This window comes from Xyrauchen texanus, chromosome 8, assembly GCF_025860055.1.
Source record: "Xyrauchen texanus isolate HMW12.3.18 chromosome 8, RBS_HiC_50CHRs, whole genome shotgun sequence".
Lineage (NCBI taxonomy): Eukaryota > Metazoa > Chordata > Actinopteri > Cypriniformes > Catostomidae > Xyrauchen > Xyrauchen texanus.
In genome coordinates, this window is record NC_068283.1 from 7,133,272 (window position 1) to 7,153,459 (window position 20,188).

A 20,188-nucleotide genomic window follows, 5' to 3' on the forward strand; every position below is an offset into this window, starting at 1 on the left:
TTTCCATTGCAAATTTTAAAATTGATTTTCACATTGTTTATAAAATGCATAAATATACACTGGCAGCCAAAAGTTTTGAAAAATGTACAGATTTTGCTCTCAAGTAAAGTAATTGGTATTTAAATTCCCCCATGTGGCATTCAACATATCACAAAGCATAGTCAGGACATTAATAACGTGAAAAATTACTATTGCAATTTGAAAAATAAAATCTGAATTTCTTAAACTACTTCAAAGAGTTCTCATCAAAAAATATTTTATTTGCAGCAAGACAGCTTTGCAGATCCTTCACATTCTAGCTGTCAGTTTGTCCAGATTCTCAGGTGACATTTCACCCCACACTTCCTGTAGCACTTGCCATAGATGTGACTGTCTTGTCGGGCACTTCTCACGCACCTCACAGTCTAGCTGATCCCACAAAAGCTCAATGGGGTTAAGATCCATAACACTCTTTTCCAATTATCTGTTGTTCAATGTCTGTGTTTCTTTGCCCACTGTAAACTTTTCTTTTTGTTTTCTGTTTGAAAAGTGTCTTTTTCTTTGCAGTTCTTCTCATAAGGTGGCACCTCTGAATCTTCTCTTTACTGTTGTACATGAAACTGGTGTTGAGCGGGTAGAATTCAATGAAGCTGTCAGCGGAGGACATGTGAGGCGTCTATTTCTCAAACTAGAGACTCTGATGTACTTATCCTCTTGTTTAGTTGTACATCTGGCCTTCCACATCTCTTTCTGTCCTTGTTAGAGACAGTTGTTCCTTGACTTTGAAGACTGTAGTGTACACCACTGTATGAAATCTTCAGTTTTTGTCAGTTTTAAGCATTGTATTGCATTCATTCCTCAAATTGTCTGATGAGTTTCTAGAGACAGCGGTTTCTTTTTTGCCATTTATGACCTAATATTGACCTTAAGACATGCCAGTCTATTGCATACTGTGGCAACTCATTATTGATTTAATGGCAAGTGATTTTCTAGTACCAAATGATCACTTTAGCATGATTACTCAAGGATAAGATGTTGGAGTGATGGCTGCTGGAAATGGGGCCTGTCTAGATTTGTTCAAATAGTGATGGTGCTGTTTGTTACATCAGTAATGTCCTGACTATACTTTGTGATCAGTTGAATGCCACTTTGATAAATTAAAGTACCAATTTCCTTCTGAAACAGCACAATCTGTACATTATTCCAAACAGCGTGTATGGAATGCATTAAAATATATTCCCAAATAATAATACAATGTATATCTATATATGTATATAATGTATATGTATATTTTTTGTTTTTTGTGGTATTTTTTTTACATTGAAATATAAACAAATTGTGTGTTTTGAACCACTTTGATAATTGGTTTACAGAGTTTTTACAAGTTGTCTATTGGTGCCTCCAAGTGTCCTTTTTTTTTTTGCACTTACATAAATCATTATGGAACAAAGAGTTTTGGTCATATTGACTTTTTACAAACTTCTGTGAGACCTTCATCAGACATGTGGCTTTGTATCAGATGTGTTTTTGGGGCACTGCGCATAGTCTTGCTAATTAAAAAAAAAAAAAGAAAGTATTTTATAGATAATATTTGTAGTCACCATTCAAAATATTTGAATAGCTCTAACACATTTTTTTATAACACAATGATACATTTTTACTCTTGAATAACAAATGTCTAAGTGTCTACTTTCAAAAGAGCCCAAGTTTGTGTTTGTAGACTAAATGGTTCAAGAACTGGAAGAGTTTTAGTTTGGGTATGTCATTTTCAAGCACATTTTCATGCACAAAAAGAGGCCAGATGTTAAGAGGTTAAAGAAAATTATGGACGAGTCAAAATGAATTTTTGTGGCATTCAACATTATGCCACAAATTCTGTCAATTGAGCTTAACTTGTATTTAATTCAGAACATTCCTTAAAAAAAATTCCCCATGCCGGTCCTTTATTATGATATAATATATCTCAGATAACCCCGCCCCAAATGGCATGTAATGACAAAACAAATGTGATTGGTTGCTTTACATTTCCGCTTACATTAACTTTTGACATTTTACTCAAAGTTCTAGCTACGTGAGAATATTTGACATGTAATCTGGTAGCCAATCAGCTTGCGTTCTCTCTCTTTGTCTAACATTTAGATTGATTTAGTGATTTGCATGCAAGCTGGTTTCACTGCAGCATGCTACAAGCTTTTTTTAAACCCTCCTCCTCCCCAGCACCACTGGTCTAGATCTGCATGAAGGAGAATATATATATATATATATATGTCTAATGGTACAGCAGCAGCCTAAGCAGATCTAGTATGCCTAAACAACACCTACTAACTTGTCATCTCCACTATATATTCAACATTCTGTAAAGTGTTCACTTAATTCAGATTGTGGGGACTTTCAGTACTCTCCTGTTCTTGTGCAAGTTGTAATTCTTGCTGCGTTCGCATTAGGCCCCTTCATCCGGACTGAGGGCTACAGAAAGGCCACCAGTAAATGTGTAAAGGCAGGGAAGGAAGCAGAGGGAGGAGAGAGGGAGCAATGGAGGGTTATTTGTTGTCCCAGTGGGGCCTCCAGTGCTCCTGCTGTGAGCCGTGCTCTTTGTGTTGGACAGGCAGCTATTGTTTCTGCTGCTGAGTGCACATTGTCTGTTTCCTCTCTAGTAATGAACTAGACTAACAGACACACCTTCATTCCACATATAGATGGATAGAGCTGTACTAGAGCAGCTCTTAACACACCTAAACATACTCAAACATTACTTAAAGAAATAGTTTCTTAGAGACTTTACAAACTTTGTCTTTTCATACAATAAAAGTGAATGGGGACTGACACTGTTAAGCAGTAAAAAGGTGAAAAAAGGTACTGTATAAGTAGTCCATACCACTTATGCACTACATCTTATAGCTTTGTTTGAGGAACACACTTATTTAAGCAATTCTTCACTGAAAATCTTGAAAGGTCGGAAATCTCATGCGTGTTGGTCTTCAAAATGGCGCTTTTTTACATGTTGCAGGTTTTACTCCATTGTCACAGGCCAGATGCCACTGGTTCTCATTTAAATACACCTGTAGTGATTGTACATTAGTACATTGGACTTCTTATCCATTTATTTTCTTTCTTACTTTATTTCTATTTTCAAGTTTTTTTCCTCCAAAATGTACCAAATCTACCCAAATCAGGCCTGGATTCTGTCAGATTTGGCCTTGACATTCAGTTCAGACAAACTGCTCTCATGGTTCTTGGCGACCGTGTGTGTATGTCTTAACTCATGAATGTTTGAGAATAAACGGAACGGGATATCCTTCCCTTGGATTGCAGGAAACGAGACTAATAATATTGAAAAATGAATGATTGCTTTGATAAACACTTTCTTTGTTGGAACAATGCAGATGTGAATAATTCATCTGCTAAAAATAGATATCAGGTTAACGTCCAAAGGTGACGCGGTGGATATCCCTCCATTATACACTCAAAAAATATAACGGTCTGTTTTTAAGATTTACACATTTCAATTGTGTGACACAATTCCATCAAATTGAATCAAGTTATCTTGAAGTGGTGAATAGATATGAAATAAGAATAAATGTGAAGTATTTCATTACAATTAATTAGTAAAAAAAATTATGATTTGTTTAAACACAATTTGGTAAATATACTATTTAAAAAAAGGTAGGCAGTATACAGTAGAGAATTGCTGATAGCAAGTAGCAATATCACTAACATAAATTTACATTTTCATAAATCTCAACGAGTGTAAATATCAACATAATCAGATGTCTGAAGGTCTGTCACACAAAACATGAGCTTATTGATGTCATTAAATCAGTCTGCTTCAACCGTTACACCTGGTTGGAGGGTTCCGTAATTATCTAGTTCCTACTTGGGGTTTCATCCTACCAAAGTTTAATTGTGCAATGCTCAGATATTTAGTAGTGCATAAATTGTGACTTAGAGCCCATTTACCCCACAACTAGGCTAAGTTGTAACGCATGTATGGCTGGTGCAACTGACCCCGATCATTTTTCAACAGCTAAGTGTGACAATAGCTTAGCCGTTTTCAAAACAGTCTAGCTTTTTCCAGTAGCAACAATTAGCAGCGTAGCACGGTAAAATGTTACATCTCTGTTTTTTGCCATATTGATTGCCCTTACCGCTTCCTCTCTCCCCAGTGACAGACACACGACCGTCCCACTCCACAATCCTCAGTTATATATTTAAAAAGGTATTGCCCAATACCCACTGAATAAGCGTCAGTGTAGTAGCGGTAGCATAGTCGTGTTTTTCTTGTAATGTTGCGCTGCTCTTTGTAACGTCTTAGCTTGATTAACTACAGTCTCAAAGTAGCATTTCCTACATGCTAGTGTGATATTTCATCCTGAATAGTTCCAGTAATGTTTTTAACACTTAGTCAGTCTTGCGTGTGTTCAAATGTCTCTCTTTATCTGCAGGTGAATGGAGTTCCAGTGGAAGGCAAGCAGCATTCGGAGGTGGTCGCTGCTATTAAAGCCAGCGGAGAGGAGACAACTCTCTTGGTTGTAGATCCAGACACAGACGCTTTCTTCAGGAAGTGTCAAGTGATGCCCACTGCAGAGCACATCACAGGTACAAAACTCTGCTTTGTCAAGAAGAGCGTGTTGTAAGCTCATTTAGCAGATTTTAAGCATTCATACTCCTTACTGCCTCTAGATGGCGTCTGAAGCAGAATCGTCAGTCAGGCATATGTGACTGTTTTCACTCAAGTCTCTCTTTGCGCTGTGGTCGTTTCTAATCAAGACAATCAAAACACAATTTTGTTTGTCCATCTCGTTTTGTTGCCCCAGGCCAAAGATTACTCCAAGTGAGAGCACAGTGTAAGCTGCAGCTATGGAAACGATAAGTGTTTGTTTTTGGCACAACAAGATTAGTCATGAGTGAGTGGAGACGTACTGTTTACACAAATGATTTACTGGCCAATCATTTGGCATCACCAGTAATGGAAACATTTCATTAACCGCTCTCACGGATTTTACACACACTACATCTGTCAACATTGTCCCTGGCCCTGTGACAAGCAGGGGCCTTAAGGTCCACTATAGCAGAGGTTCTCAAATGGTTTCGCATCAAGAACACAAGTTAACAAGTGGCGACCAACACAGAACTAAACCTTTGACACGTGCATATATAATGTAGTCATCAAGCTTGCAAACCCAATGTAAAATATGTGTTAACATGATCAAAGACACCCTAGTAGAGATATTCCTGGAGTGTCCGATGATTAGACTGATTCTTTTGAAATATGCAGCAGAAATATATTGGTCATATGTTTTTGAGCTTCGGTTTGGTTATATGTTAGTGATCATGTACATTCACAAACCCTCACTCTGTGATCCGGACCCAAACACAAAGCAAAGTTTACTCATGAGCATTCACTTCTGGCCCATTTTTAACTGCCAATCATCTGAGCCATAAATGCCATGTGACTAATCTCCCTGGAGTCTCAGGTAAATTATGTCATGACCAAATAATCATTCTAAAAGAGCACAACAGTTGGTTCTGGAAATCAAAATCTCACCAAGTTTCTTCAAAGATGAATTTAATATCACGAAAAGACAGACCTAGCGTTAGCTCTGATGTTGATAACTGATGCTGTATGCTTCAATCTGTGTAAATTCAACTTCATTTTTCAAACATTGTGCTTAAAGGTGCAATTTGTATCATTGACATCAAGTGTTTAAAATGGGTATTGCAGTCCAAAATCAAAATATTGGAGAGAGTTGTCTCCCCCGCCCCCTCCTCCCCAGAATCAAAGCTCATGCGGGTTGCCAAGTCGAGGACACGCAACAGGAATGAGCAAACTGACAATAGCAAGAGACAAGCATTACACTGTAAGTTGATTAGCTAATGTACACATTTGCAATGTTTTTATTATTTGTAAATTATAAAACGGCTCATGCAGATTTTTTATAACTCTGTCAATGTTAGTTAGATGTATTGCTGGCTTCCATGGCTGCAGCATGCTGTGTTTGCCCGCTAACTTGTTTCAAATCTGGCATCCTGGGGTGTAGAAATACTATAGGGAAATGGGCAGTGGGCGGGATCACACAGGCCAAAACACAAACAGAAATTCTGGCTTGGAACAGACATTTCAAAGTAGAATATACTGGCTGTAGCATTGTTTTCGGAGAAGCCAGTATTTCAACTTAGCATGTTTCCTAAATCTCTGAAAACATATGATCATTTTATGCTTTTGTACAGTAAATATATAACATATTGAACCTTTTAAGAGCAGAATTTCTGGTAAAAAAAAAAAAACTACACTGCCCATCATCCTGAAGTGAGATCCATTAATCAGAGTATTATGGCCAACAAAGCGCAGCAGCGACCGGCCACTCCCATGACGCTCTGTGAATGACACAATGGAGCACTCTCACTTGACTCATTCAACTATTTATATTTGTTAATATCTGGATATTGTGCAATAAACTTCAAATATATTGTTTCTATACTTATAACCAACAACTTTATTTTCCCATCACTTTTAATTCTATTGCTGCTTTCGCAAGGCTTCATTGGACTGTAGTTCATTCCATCATGAAAGGCGTTAAGTACACCGGCTTGTTCCTTTGTCTTTTTGTCCAATTTTCAAATACTTGTTTGCTTCAAATAAGAGTTTGTAGTGCTTTGATTCACTTCAGAACTGGTTTATTTCATGGCTTACAACTATTTTGTGAAGGATTTAATGAAATATGCAAGGGAAAATTACGTCCAGAACCAAGACTGCTGAAATAGTGGACACTCTAATAGCTGAACTCTGTTACCCCAAAGATTATTTTAGCCAATCAAGTCACTTCAAATAGTTCTTTCAGCCAATCACATCTTGTTCTATTACAGTCATACAAGCTGTTTTCTCCAACACTTTCACATATGATCACACTAATGTGTCCTCTCTCCAGAACACACACTTCATTAATCTGCTTCACTACCCTTTCCTTCCTAAACAACTCAACAGAAGGACCAGCTGGTGTTTGGTACTTCAGGATTGGATAAGATTGGGCTGTAGAGATTTTTTTGGATGATAAAATACCTTGTTGTTAATATGCAGAGACAAGTAAGCAATTCCTAGGTTGATTTTCCTGAAAAGTGTAAAAGAGATTGAGCGGCGCTCTCTAGTGTGAGTCTGAGGCACACTCTGAGCAGCAGCAATGTCACATGATAAATGTTTTAAAGTGACCATTTGTTTATCATACTTGTCATGCACACAGCAATGTCTGATTAACTTGTATACACGCTGGATGAAGCCGAGCTACAATCGCATTTTCTACGTCTGTTTGTCCGCTTCAGTTTGCAAAAATTCAGTTGGACTGAAGTGTTAACATGACTGATTATTAGTCTGACTGAAATCGAACTTGCATGTAAACATTCTGATTGATTCAAACAGTGGTGCGAGTTTGGGACAGGCCAATTTGTTTTTCACGGACCAATGGCAGCTGGCAGTAGTGTTCACGAAACCTGAAAAAAATTATTTTGGCTAGTCCATTTGGTGGTACTAGTTACACAATTACACACTTATGCTTTAATGTAATATCCCAGGTTAGTTTTAACGTAAAGTCTATTTGCTGCATATGTGGACTGCTGTTGATTACGGCTGATGGTACTGTTGACAGTACTGTTGGAAAATAGAAAATATTCCCATCTCAAAAAGATGCGTCCGCTCTCTACAGCTTCCAAACAAAAATGGAACCTCATAAGTGACCATTGTAGAATATACAGCAACTTTGTGCATCACACATATGGTAAACCGCATGACAGACTCTACTCACAATTAGGTTGTTTCTCAATGCTAAGAATGCAGAGAACGGACTTGTGTTCTTATGAAGACTAGTCTTGCCAAGCTACCTTGAAAGAACAAACTCGAAAATACAGAAGGATTTAGAATGCATCTATTGCAAGCTTTGAGATATGCTGCGATCTTCCTGAGATTTTCATGCCCAATGGAACAACAAATGCTGACAGAGTATAAAGACTCTCACGAGCTGCCAGACTTTCGTGAGCATACAGTGGGGAAACTCTTGAGGGGAAAACTCGATGATAAATGTCCTTTGTCTGCCATCATTGTACTGGGTTCTTGGACACAAGTCACCATCCAATCCATCCTCGAAATCTGGCCGGATCAAGAACACATCTGGGTAATTTTGTGCATTCTCTGTTCTTGAGTATTGGAATAGAGCGCAACAGTGTGGTTCCGGAAGTAAAAACCCCAGTAATTTCTTCCTTTGTAGACAAATTGATTTTCAAAGCTAACTTATAATCCTTTAAAAACAGATCTACTGTGAGCTCCGAGGTTGTTCATTGATGGTATATGCTTCCGTTGAAGCTATCAGTCAATGTTATTTCAACTTCATTGTTTAAAAATCATGTTTAATAGCTGAATATTTGTTGAACAACTACATTACCCATGGTCCAGTAGAGAAAGCTTCCCCAATCATAAAAATGTGGCCAACAAAACCGGCAAAATTAGCCGGGGAGCTACCGCCCACTCCCATTACGCACTCTGAATGACGCAAACGAGTCGATCTCCTTCTCTCTCAAACTACTTCTATATTTGTGTATATCAGAATATTTTGCAATAAACTTAAACTATTTTGTTTCTATAGGTCAACAACCTAAAAACAATAGCTTTATATATATTCACTTTGTTTTTTATTAAATTACATCATTCGCAATGCTTCATGAGATTGTAGTCCATGTCCTCCATGAAAGACAGTAAGTACACAGACTTGAACTTTTTTGCCTTAAAACAAAGTCTGTAATGTTGTGATTCACCCTGGAGCTGGTTGGTTTGGTTCATGCTTTACAACTCTTTAATGGAGGTTTTTATGAAAAGTCCATGGAAGAAATTATTGGGGAAAATGCTTCCGGATCACAGACGGCTGAATAATGAGTGGGCACTGTTGTACTCTATTGAACTTCGGCAGTGGATGATGACCTCAAACATGTCCACGAGAACGTAAGAACGCACATTGAGAAATGGCCTTAATTTCAATACAGTTTGATGTTAGCATGTTGCTAAGCTAACAATGCAATACTCCATAAAGCATAAAAATAAATAGCACACATAAAAATTGTGTATAATTGTACAATTTTATTAATTTATATGTACAGTGTGTTTATCAATACTGTAGTGTTTTTATAATGTAACGTCTCTTGAATTTGGCTAGAGCCTAGCACGCAAAACATCAGGTGACAAGCTTGAGATGTGTAGTGAGTCGGCGACCAGTCGGAGATTAGTCTCAGATTTTCATGCCAAAAAATAAATAAATAAAAAATAAAACTTGCTGTCTCATCAAATTTACAGCTCTTTTTCTTTTTACTCCTGTTCTGTGCAAATCAGTGCAAAAACTGCCTCCGGCCGTCCTTTCATGTTATTTGTTGACATGTTGTCACAAATGAATTCTCCCGATGTGCGTGAGTTTGTCAATGAATTTCGGGATCGTAGTTTCAGTTGGGTATTAATGGTTGTGTAGCAAATACACCCTAGCACCCTATGCTATCAGTCATGTAGTGTGCGCACCAACTCGACAGAAAACACCAGACTGTGAGTTGTGAAGTGTGCGCTTAGCTTAGAAGAAAGTATGTTTTAAAGAAGCATAATTACTCTGCCCACCTTTTTGATACCTTTAGGAACAGAGCCATCATTTTACAGTTTCATGCCAAGATCTCCACATCCGTCTCTTGTGTCACTTGATTTGTTAATGTGTAATCCACAATGAAGGCTTCTAGATTTTCATGGGCCGTGACGACACATATCCAGGTACCTTGGATGTCACCACGGATATGATCTTTACCTGAATAATGAATGAAGCACATACCTGTAGTATGTAACAGAGTAGACATATGCTCACTGCAACCTGAGAAGTGTGAATGTCATACTAGCTACTCACCTGATCAAGATGTTTGATCAAAGTGTCTTTGCTCTTGCTCGCTGCCTCTGAGGAGCATTTCAGTTGCTGTTGGAGAAAGTTGAGTGTCTGAAGGATCCAGATGAAAGTTTGAGGTGTTGTTGGTTTATCTGTGACTGACCTGTGCTGCTTTTCTCTGCCTGCAGGACCGTTGCCTGAACCATTGCTCAACGGAGACATGGAGGACAAGGTAAGACAACAGCTCTTATGATATTATACTAGCAAGCCATACTAATGCTTTAAGAATGGTATTATAGAGAGAATCAAGGTAGTCCGATCTTTCTGTGTGGATCTAATGTGTGATTCGATGAGCCACTTTTGAGAACATTATTCATTCAATTCAAATGTAAAATGTTCTTACCCCCTTGTAACTCTGACACCATATAATTTTCTTCCTTGAAACATAAAAGGAGGTGTAGTCCATATGCGTCGTCTGAAGTCATGCGATAGCTTTGTGTGAACTTCATTAAGATATCAGCATCACTATTTACTTGGTTCCTACACTTGTCATGTATCTGTGATAGCCAAATGATTAATTAGCATCAGTAGACTGTACCCGCATTTGAGCAATTCCATTAACTGAAAAATATTGAGATGATTTTTAAAAACTATACCATCCAGCTCTAATAACAATACCGCATTTCTCAGCCATGCACACTTTCCTTTTGGATTTATTATTGTGCACAGTCTTTCCCGAACAAATAATGTACAATAACATGGGTTGTTTGCCTTGACCTAACCTAAAGCTACAGCTGGAGTTTTGCCTACTGCCCCTGCTGAAGAGGTGGTACTTCAAGCTTGAAATGCTCCAATAGTAGGAATATTCCATATATTATATAATTAGAATGCTTATAATAAAGAAAAAAGTAGAAATATGTATATACGTGTGTTTTTATTTAAACTATGTTATATACAGTATTTGAGAAAATGTGCAAATGTTTTTGTCTTACTGTCTTACTTAACAGCATTAGTTAACATGAACTAACACAGAACAAATCTTTTACAGCATTTATTAATCTTCGTAAAGATTCATTTCACCATACACTTAATTCATGGTTTTGTTATTAACAATTTTTATTGATTCCATTCACAAAATAAAACATAACAAAATATGGAATCAAATTATATACATTAAGCTCCTCTCCCCGAATATAATTTTAGAACATAAAAAAGTATACTTTCAAGAAAACAATAAGAATGCACATACACATTTAAAACTACAAATCCCTCTCCACTACCCCTCCCGAGAACCCTCCAAAAAAAGCAAAAAAGAGTCTGGGGCAAAATAAAAATTGAGTGTCCAATACATGACGCATAAATCTCTGAACCCTCAACCAAAATTCTTGGATCTTAACACACCACTAAAAAACATGGGTTGTGTCTCCATCATCTGATTGTTGAAGCCTATACAATCTAGAGGTGTCCAATAGAATCGGTGTAAAATCTTGAATTGTATCAGGCACACCCTTGCATCTCTAGATGTACTTAACGTTTTTAAGAATCCTAGCCCACACTCCCTCCTCCAATACCAAATTTAAATCTTTCTCCCATAATCTCTTGACAGAAGTTAAAGCTCTGTCACTGAATTAGCAGGAAGTAATACACTGATGCCTCATGACCTTTTCCAAAAGCAGTCATCACCTCTCTCAGAGTATCTGCCACTTTAGGGGGCTGTATGCACTCCCAAAAATACTACAGAGCAGGTGGTGCAGCTGTAAATACCTAAAGAACTGAGATCTGGGTATCCTAAAATGTTGAACATATATTTTCAAAGGATCTCAACACTTCACTCTCAAATAATTATATTAACCTCTCTCACAATCCACTCTGTCCAGCAGAAAGGAGACTTATTAATACATAATTTTGTGTTCAGCCATAATTTTGTTGTGTCATGGTTGGTGGAAGCTTTCCATTCTTTAATGATTCCATATTAACTTCTAACAAAAGTGGAGCCAATTCTATAGCATAAGATCTAAAAACCCAGCAGCAAAGCTGTCTGGCCCCAGAGCCTTGCCTGTAGCCAAGGCCTTAATTACACCACCAAGCTCCTCCAAGATTATCTCAGAATCAAGAATTGTTTTTTTGCTCAGTCATCAGTTTAGGAAGTTCTAATGGTTCCACAAAGTTTCTAATATCCTCATCAGTAGACTAAGATGTGGAACTATAGAGATCAAGATAGAAATATTTAAAAGCATTATTAATATCAATGGCCGAGATAAATATTTCACCACCAGCAGACTTCACTGAGGAAATGTTAGAAAAATAATTTCTCGGCTTGATATATCTAGCCAAAATATTCCCTGCTTTGTCCCCCAACTCAAAGTATGACTGTCTTGCCCTGAATAGCCAAAACTCCACCTTCCGCGACAAAATAGTATTATATCTGTATTTCAGACTACATTCGGCACTTCAGCTCTGCCTCTGCACTTTTAATAATCCCTTCCAACTCTACGAGCTCTCGTGCTTTGGATTTTTTTTATGAATGAGGCATACTGTATGATCCAGCCCCTAAGAATCACCTTAAGTGCCTCCCAAGCCACGCCCACAGGGGATACCAGTTGGTCTCCATATAAACATTGATTTCAGCCTTTACCATTTGTTGGAATTCAGGATTTTGCAAAAGGGATACATTAAAGTGCCAACTATATGATTTATTTTTCTCCATATGTGGCAAAACCACAACTCACCAGGGTGTCATCTGAGACCAAGTTGTTTCCAATTGAGCAATCAACAACAGATTAAATGTTATATATAAAAAAAACTATTCTAGAGTAACTCTTATGGACTGATGTAAAAACATGTATAGTCCCTACCAGATGGGTTCAAAAGTCTCCATGTCAATATTATATCATGAAGGGTGCTAGCGGCTTGCAACATCCTTTCAAGATCTAGCATTAGGTGCATAAATATTAGCCAAAATAAGATTTTGCCCCTGAATTTCTGCTAAAATAATAATGACTCTTCCTAATATATCTTTAATCTGTTTGAGACATTTGAATTGTAGATTCTCATTTATCAATGTAATGACTCCCCTGCTCTTACTTGAGCCAGCACTAAAGAAAATATGTCCACCCCATATCTTCCCAAATTTTTCAGCTTCCTGTTGGAAAAGATGCATTTCTTGAAGAAACACTGTATCATATTATAAAAAAGTGTGCATTAACTCAGCGCACGACTGCACCAACTGGCGTCCATCCTTCTAAACTCAAACAGTCCATGTATGCCTACAAGAGCCCCCGCAACAACTTTGCTGTCGGATTGCTCAAGTCCAGTGTTTCTATACACATTTTGTGAGACAGATTTACACAACAGAACATAATCTATAAAACAAACTCCAGCCAATAGATGGACAAGGAACAAAGAGCATGCAGATTCATCCACATAACTGTCCCGAAGGTGTGTTATTCCACAAAACAAACTACAGCTGCTAGGCGGAACCAGCACAACAACAACAAAAAATAGGACACTCGAACAGTCAAAACAAATGTTCAGTGAGCCGGCCCATTCGGCTGCTACATGAGTGCTACAAATGACCTAATCACTCCAATGTCTTGCAAGAAATACTGCACAAAACGAACTCCAACCAATAGGAGGCATAAGCACAAAGAACGTGCAGATTCATCACCAACAACCAACACCAATCCAGGTGGCATTTACTTTTAAGAAACGTAGCACAAGCAGCTTTTAAGCTAAATATTTAATATAAAAAGAAGTTTGCCAGGTTTGTAATGCTAAAAATAGTTGATATACTGTTCAAACACTTTCTGGTTGTCAAAAAAATATCATGCCACATCTATTTTGAGGGGTGTGTGTGTTTACATCTGGAAGACATATTTTGAAGATCGTTTGCTAATCTGCAATACGCTTCTGATACTTACGATTTAGGATGTTTGCAAACCTGATCTTTTTAAGATGAAACACTTTTAAAAAGACATCTCTGAGATGTATGTGTGCAATGGCATAAATACATAAATTATTAAAATAAACACAAAATACCTCCGTTTAAGTATCAAAATGAAATGCCAAATACTGTGTGGAAACAAAATACTGTATTTTATTTTTATGTAAAATTGGCCATTCAATGAAGTATCACTATTAGGCTAAAATCTATCTGGACCTATTCTGAATGCAAAGAACATTTTGGTGTTCAACTGCATAGAAACTTTGCATTTCACCTACATCTTCAGTCAAAGACTTATAAGGTACATGATTATAAACCGATGTTGTTCAAAATGCCAAATAGCAGCAATTTCTATGTTCATTTCTGTCCAGGTTACACTGCAGCATCCTATTACTTGTGGTGAATCCCATTAAATAAATCCTGTATAAAATAGTGTGTACTTTTCTTGCTATCTAACAATGAGTAATGCTTTACACGCTTGACTAGCTAGTAAATACACAAGCAGTTGCGAACACCAACCACCGATTAGCTAGCTAGCGCTAATGTCCAGTGCTAGTGCTAATGCCATTTTCCCCATGTCATCTGTGCTCTTTATTCCTTCATGTTAACTGAAGGCAAATCTGAATGAAGTTCCATTTTAGCTTGCTAGTGTAACCGGCCCTGCTCGCCCGCTCCGGCGTCTCCTGCGTGGGAGGCGGGTGCTCTAACAAGGAGGCTACAGCCTCTAGTGTCAGTCGCTAGTGCACCTCTTGAGGTTAGGAGAGTGAGGTTTACACACTGCACAGCTATCTACCAGCTGGCTCCCGTTACACTCACCCCGCTAAACCTCACTCCCATCCGGGTCACGGCACCATTGTACCATCACCGCTCGGCATCTCCGGCGTGGGAGGCGGGTGCTCTAACAAGGAGGCTAAAGGCTACATGGATCAACCAGCCTGCATTTACACAGTTGTGGCTTTGGCGTCAAAAAGAGGCCACAATACTACAGCAAGCCCTGAAGGAGCAAACACACATTCACGCATCTTAAAAGGGTAACGTTACCCCACAATTATGTATATTACAATTATTTATGTTTGTGTGGTACTGGTGTTCTTATTTCGATTTCCAAGGCAGTCGTTTAGTTCTTGTGACAGACCTCTGTCAGAAGAGGACAAGACACCTGCAATAACAGTTGGTAGGTGTACACCTCCAGCCAAAATCAAGTTGCTTTGTGTTTGCTAGAGGAATGCTGCCTTTAGAGGAAAAGTAGCAAGATGCTGGAGCTGTGAGACCACCTGTGTCTCCGGAAGAGATCGTGGACTGTGAGAGCTGAGACACAATATTTCAGCCTCTGGCTAATGGTTAACATGTTAGATGTAGCTGTCAGGAGGACATAAGTGGGCACTGTCACCTGTCACAGATGCCCTGCTAATGCTGCCCACTTTTACAGTTAATGAGCTTCTGTCTGCAGCAACCCAAGGCCTCACACAGCTATAATGAGTGAAGCTGACAGAAACTAGAGTTAGATGGTCATGTATGACCCCTAGTGGACAATCTGAAGTACTGCACCTCAAAGTCCACGCTAAATATGTTTGTTGTCTGTTCGACTTTTGTCTCTACCAGTCAGTCAAACTCTACAAAGTAGGTGGGTTTTGGGCAGTAAAAGCATCAAACTGTACCAGACTTTGTGCTGATAGTAAAAAGTTTGGCTACACAAGACTACTTGATGATCGGTCACAGGATATTGTACTGAAATCGGTGTCTGTCGTTCAGGTTAATGGAAATGTGGCCAAACAGGTGCAGCTGAAGGACTCAAAGCTGTCCGTCAGTCCGCCTCCATCCAAAACGTCACTCATGGCCCCGCCCACTGAGACTCCGCCCAATGAGGTAAAGCCTTTAAGATGTGTTTGGAATACTAGGTGACTACTAAATACTGCCCAGTAGAATACACACACTAATATAAAAAAACAAACAAAAAATACTACTGCTCAATGTCTATTATATACAGTTTCACATATATCATTTATATAGTATACAGTAAGCAGCTGGTCTTTCATTCCAAACAACCTAACTGTAACTGCAATATGTAGGCCTATGTGCTGTCTGGCTGAACAACTACTTTTAAAGCACACGTAAGGGAGGTTAGGATTGAGGAAAGGTCTGGCTTGAGTCAAACAGGGGTGTCTGTAAGAACAGAGAATCCATTAGTGCAATTCCATTTGACCACTTTAGTCCATTAAAGCAGGCCGAACAAAGCAGATGAGTAAATAATGTGTGGTTTCTAGACACAGAAATACAAACACTTCAATCAAGATAAATCTTATTTAAATTACACAACTAAAAGATACACAGAAACAAAGGAAAACAAATGCACATTTCTCAGGACTACAAACATCAGACAGCTCCAGGGTCTCTCAGTCTATTGTGCATCAATGCAGGCATTTATAATTCAGGACCATTAGCACAGTGCTGCAGTAATTGGTTAATCAACAGAGGGTGTATACACATCAATAAGCAGCTAATTGGAAAGAAACTAGAAATAATGAAATGAGCATATTAGTAAGACAACCCAGGAAAAGAATTGTAAGCAATGACAAAAATAAAAGGAAATAATAATCTTTAATACAGCACGAAAGGCCCATAGAAGGTCATTACTTGCTGAATCATTAGAATAATTCTGATTGAACAGCAGCGGTAGCAATAGAAGTGATTCAAATTGTTCACAATTACATGCTTTTAATATCCAAAAATCTTTAAAGTGAGCAGTTCGGAGTTTGCTAATTATAGCGGTTCAAATGACACAATGCCATTTATTTATTTATTTATTTATTTTTGAATCCCCAAAATTAAATTCTCTCATCATTTACTCATTCTCATGCCATCCCAGATTGATAAGACTTTCTCTCTTCTGCAGAACACAAAGATTTATAGAAGAATATTTCACCTTTGCAGGTCCATACAATGAAAGTGAATAGTGACCAGAACTTTGAAGCTCCAAAAATCACTTAATTTAATAAAATACATTCTCCTCTCTGCCCAGTAGATGGCGATATGCACTTAAAGGACTTAAATATTGATCTGTTTCTCATCCACACCTGTCATATCATTTCTGAAGACATGGATTTAACCACTGGAGTCTTATGGATTATTTTTATGCCTTTATATGCTTTTTGGAGCTTTAAAGTTCTGGTCATCATTCACTTGCATTGTATGGATAAAGCAGTTAAACAATTTAGTTATAAAATAGTATTAATAATTGAAAAGCTTGTGTCAACCAAATGAAGTTTAAAAAAAATAATTATATTTTTTAATTTTTATGAAAAAACACAATTTGTTCAGGTCAAATGGAAGAATCCTAAGAAAATGCCTTTATTTAAGCGACAGAAAAATTCATGAATTTAATTTTTTTATTTTATTTATATTTGCGCTGGCTACTACCACACCTGGAGTCACTCCAGCCAGGTCTCCTAAGCAACCAAATTGACTGGTTGCTAGGGTGGGTAGAGTCAGGTTGGGGTAAACTCCTCATGGTCGGTATAATGTGGTTCTCGCTCTCGGTTGGGCGTGGATTGACGGTCTCAGAAGCGGATGTAACTGAGATTCGTCCTCCGCCACCCGGATTTAGAGGACTTGGAGCACATTGGGAATTGGGCATTCCAAACTGGGGAGAAATAATTGTTTTAATATTTTTTTTACCTTGAAAAAATTTGTTTGATAACTTATTTGAAATTAATAATTAAGTTGCAGGCATCACTATTAGAGTTGCTCCTAACCTGAATAATTCAACTTCAACTTCAATCCTGCAGACATACGATTTACTTATTAATTTACACATTTTGTAAACCCTTTAATTCAAAGTGACTCACAGTACATTTCAGATTTGCATTTTATCAGCCTTGTTGCTGCGTTTATTTGAGAAAATGTCAACATCTAGTTTGTTTCTCTTTTGTCAGGTGGTGGAGCCGTCAATCGTAGATGCCATACCAGAGCTGAATCTGTCCCTACAGCAGGTGAAGGAGCGCACTCACCAGAAACGCTCCAACAAGAGAGCTCCACCCATGGACTGGAGCAAGAAATATGAACTCTTCAGCAACTTATAGACCTTCATCAGACCTCTACATCCATCGAGACTTTTTGATACAGACACAGCAGATGATATAAAGAGGTCGTCAGTAGGCCACTCTGATATATATATACGTATATGTACTGTGTGTGTATATACACACACATATTTATATTGTACTCACAAATATATATTTTATTACTAACAGAGATTATTTTTAATTTAGGGAAAATGCAATGTAACATTTTACAACTGTGATGTATTTCAATCATTGACTGTGTTCAGAACGGAATACTAACTTTCCACCTACTGCATACTGCATACTATTCACTATTTGCAAGTGAAACATTTCAAACAGTAGTGTGCTATGTTGCTGTCACATGACCTGATGTTGCATGTGAGTGGCATCCAGTAATCATCTTGGAAATGAATACACTTATTTGCATTTTTATTGTAGTAGGTCATCTGGAGATTTCATGCATTCAACCAGTGCTCTCAAACAGTATATAAAAGTATGCTATATCATGCAGAAATATAAGAAAAGTATGTTAAGATGCTATTCTGAACATAGCCATTGTACCTAATGCACCATGTATGTTTGAAATTGTTGCGGTGTGTGTCATGTGTGATTTTTTTATGCCATCCTTAGCCTTAGACTGATTTCTCTTCCAATTCTGTTTCTCTGAAACATTTCAGTTTTATAATATTAGACTAAATGAAGACTATAGATAGAATTGAATCCATAAATCCTGACTTTCGTAGTAAACCAATGAGTGCATTTGTTAACTAGGAATGATAGATCATATATACGGGAATATTGCCATCCTTCTTGAAAACTGATATGCATTGGGGTCCCAGTAGGCTATATGAACTGACTGAAAAGAAATTGCATTTAAAATGTTGTAATGTATGTACAAAATTCTGATTCAACATTAAAATTTCAAGATGTAAAAGCTAATTTGTGACATTGACTAACGCCTTCCCAGATAGCACACGTACTCTGAGATGTCTGTTTTTTATATCTTTTCATCTGGAAAGCATTTTAAAAAGATCAGTCTCAAAGACATCTGCTATAGACGTCTTGCAGATGAGCAAACAATTTAAAATAGACGTCAAATATATGTCTGGGTGATGTATGTGTGCTATCAGGGTTTGCACCAAAGTTCAGAGGTCATGCCACAGGCTTGCAGGCAAAAGGGTTCATAACAAATACAAAACAATTCTGAAATGTCTATTTTTTTTATTTTTCTTAAGTTGTTTTGCTAATAAACGATCTGTAATGAAAAATATTGTATTATATATGAAAAATTGAAGTTTTTTCACGTGGTCTCAGACTGTCAAAGTGCTTTCCTGTTCTAATCACCATCTTCCACTGTTTGATTTCATTTATTTCTGTTTGTTTTATGTATTTAGTCCAGAGTTGACCCGCCATAATACTGCACTTGATCACTGTCGTGTATTGGTGTCATTTCCTGCATGTGCGAATGTTATTTCCATGTAACAAATCATTTATAAAACACACCCACTTTGTCAGACGCCGTTTTAGCGGCACTAATTTACTAGTTTACTAAATTGTTACATTTATATTCAGCATTGTGCATGTGACTTTAAATGGATTACATCTATATCATGGGTACAAGAGGCAGAATTGTTCCTCATGCCAATGACCAATTTCAAGTTTGACGCTACAGTCAAACGTGTTGGCAATGTCAAGCGTTCAAATTGCAAAAATGTACAGTACATACCCATTGCAGCTACTTTGAAACTGTAGCCAATGTCTTTCTAGCAAGTGCAGCTCCTATTTACTTGAATGGGGAAAGACAGAAATCTCCAAAACGGTTGGTCAAGATTACGATCAAAGAACACATTTCAAATCAGCAGACAAATCTGACAACACTGGTATCATAAATTGTGCTTCTTAACCTCAGATTACGCTAAAAAACTAAATATATTCCCAGTTTTTCTAGCTAATCAGCATACACGGTCTAGAGTTGATTGACAGGTGATGTCAGTATCTAAAAGGTGATTGGCTGTAAGGTGGGACTTCCTTTCTACATCTGTTGACCATTGTGTGCTACAGCTTCTTGGTTGGGCATTCCAATTTCTCCCATTTATTTAAATAGAAGTGAACCTTCTCTGCTAAATAATCTCTGCTGTAAACCAAAACTACTCATAATTCAAAGGAGGTTTTTTTGGTGCACTCAGTAACTCTTTGTTCATGTCATCTTGGACTTACAGTGACACCTAGTGGTGTGGATGCATCATCATTTAAAATCAATAGTTTTCAGTTACAGATGCCATTGTAGAAATTCACCATTCACAGTCAGCCATGAT

At 37.7% G+C, this 20,188-nt stretch overlaps 1 protein-coding gene across 3 annotated transcripts in view; it reads left to right on the top strand.

The window, feature by feature from the left end:
• The window catches only part of LOC127647708 (Na(+)/H(+) exchange regulatory cofactor NHE-RF1-like), a 39,366-nt gene extending 19,998 nt beyond the window's left edge, over positions 1-19,368 (top strand). For 2 of the 3 annotated variants that reach the window (XM_052132132.1, XM_052132129.1), the window contains 4 exons: positions 4,422-4,575; positions 10,058-10,101; positions 15,565-15,678; positions 17,745-19,368. In XM_052132132.1, the coding sequence (XP_051988092.1) occupies positions 4,422-4,575; positions 10,058-10,101; positions 15,565-15,678; positions 17,745-17,891 (459 nt within the window). In that variant the 3' untranslated portion in view covers positions 17,892-19,368. The remainder of the gene's footprint in view (positions 1-4,421; positions 4,576-10,057; positions 10,102-15,564; positions 15,679-17,744) is intronic. The other variant, XM_052132131.1, reaches the window with a different exon arrangement.
• The last annotated feature ends 820 nt before the right edge of the window (positions 19,369-20,188 follow it).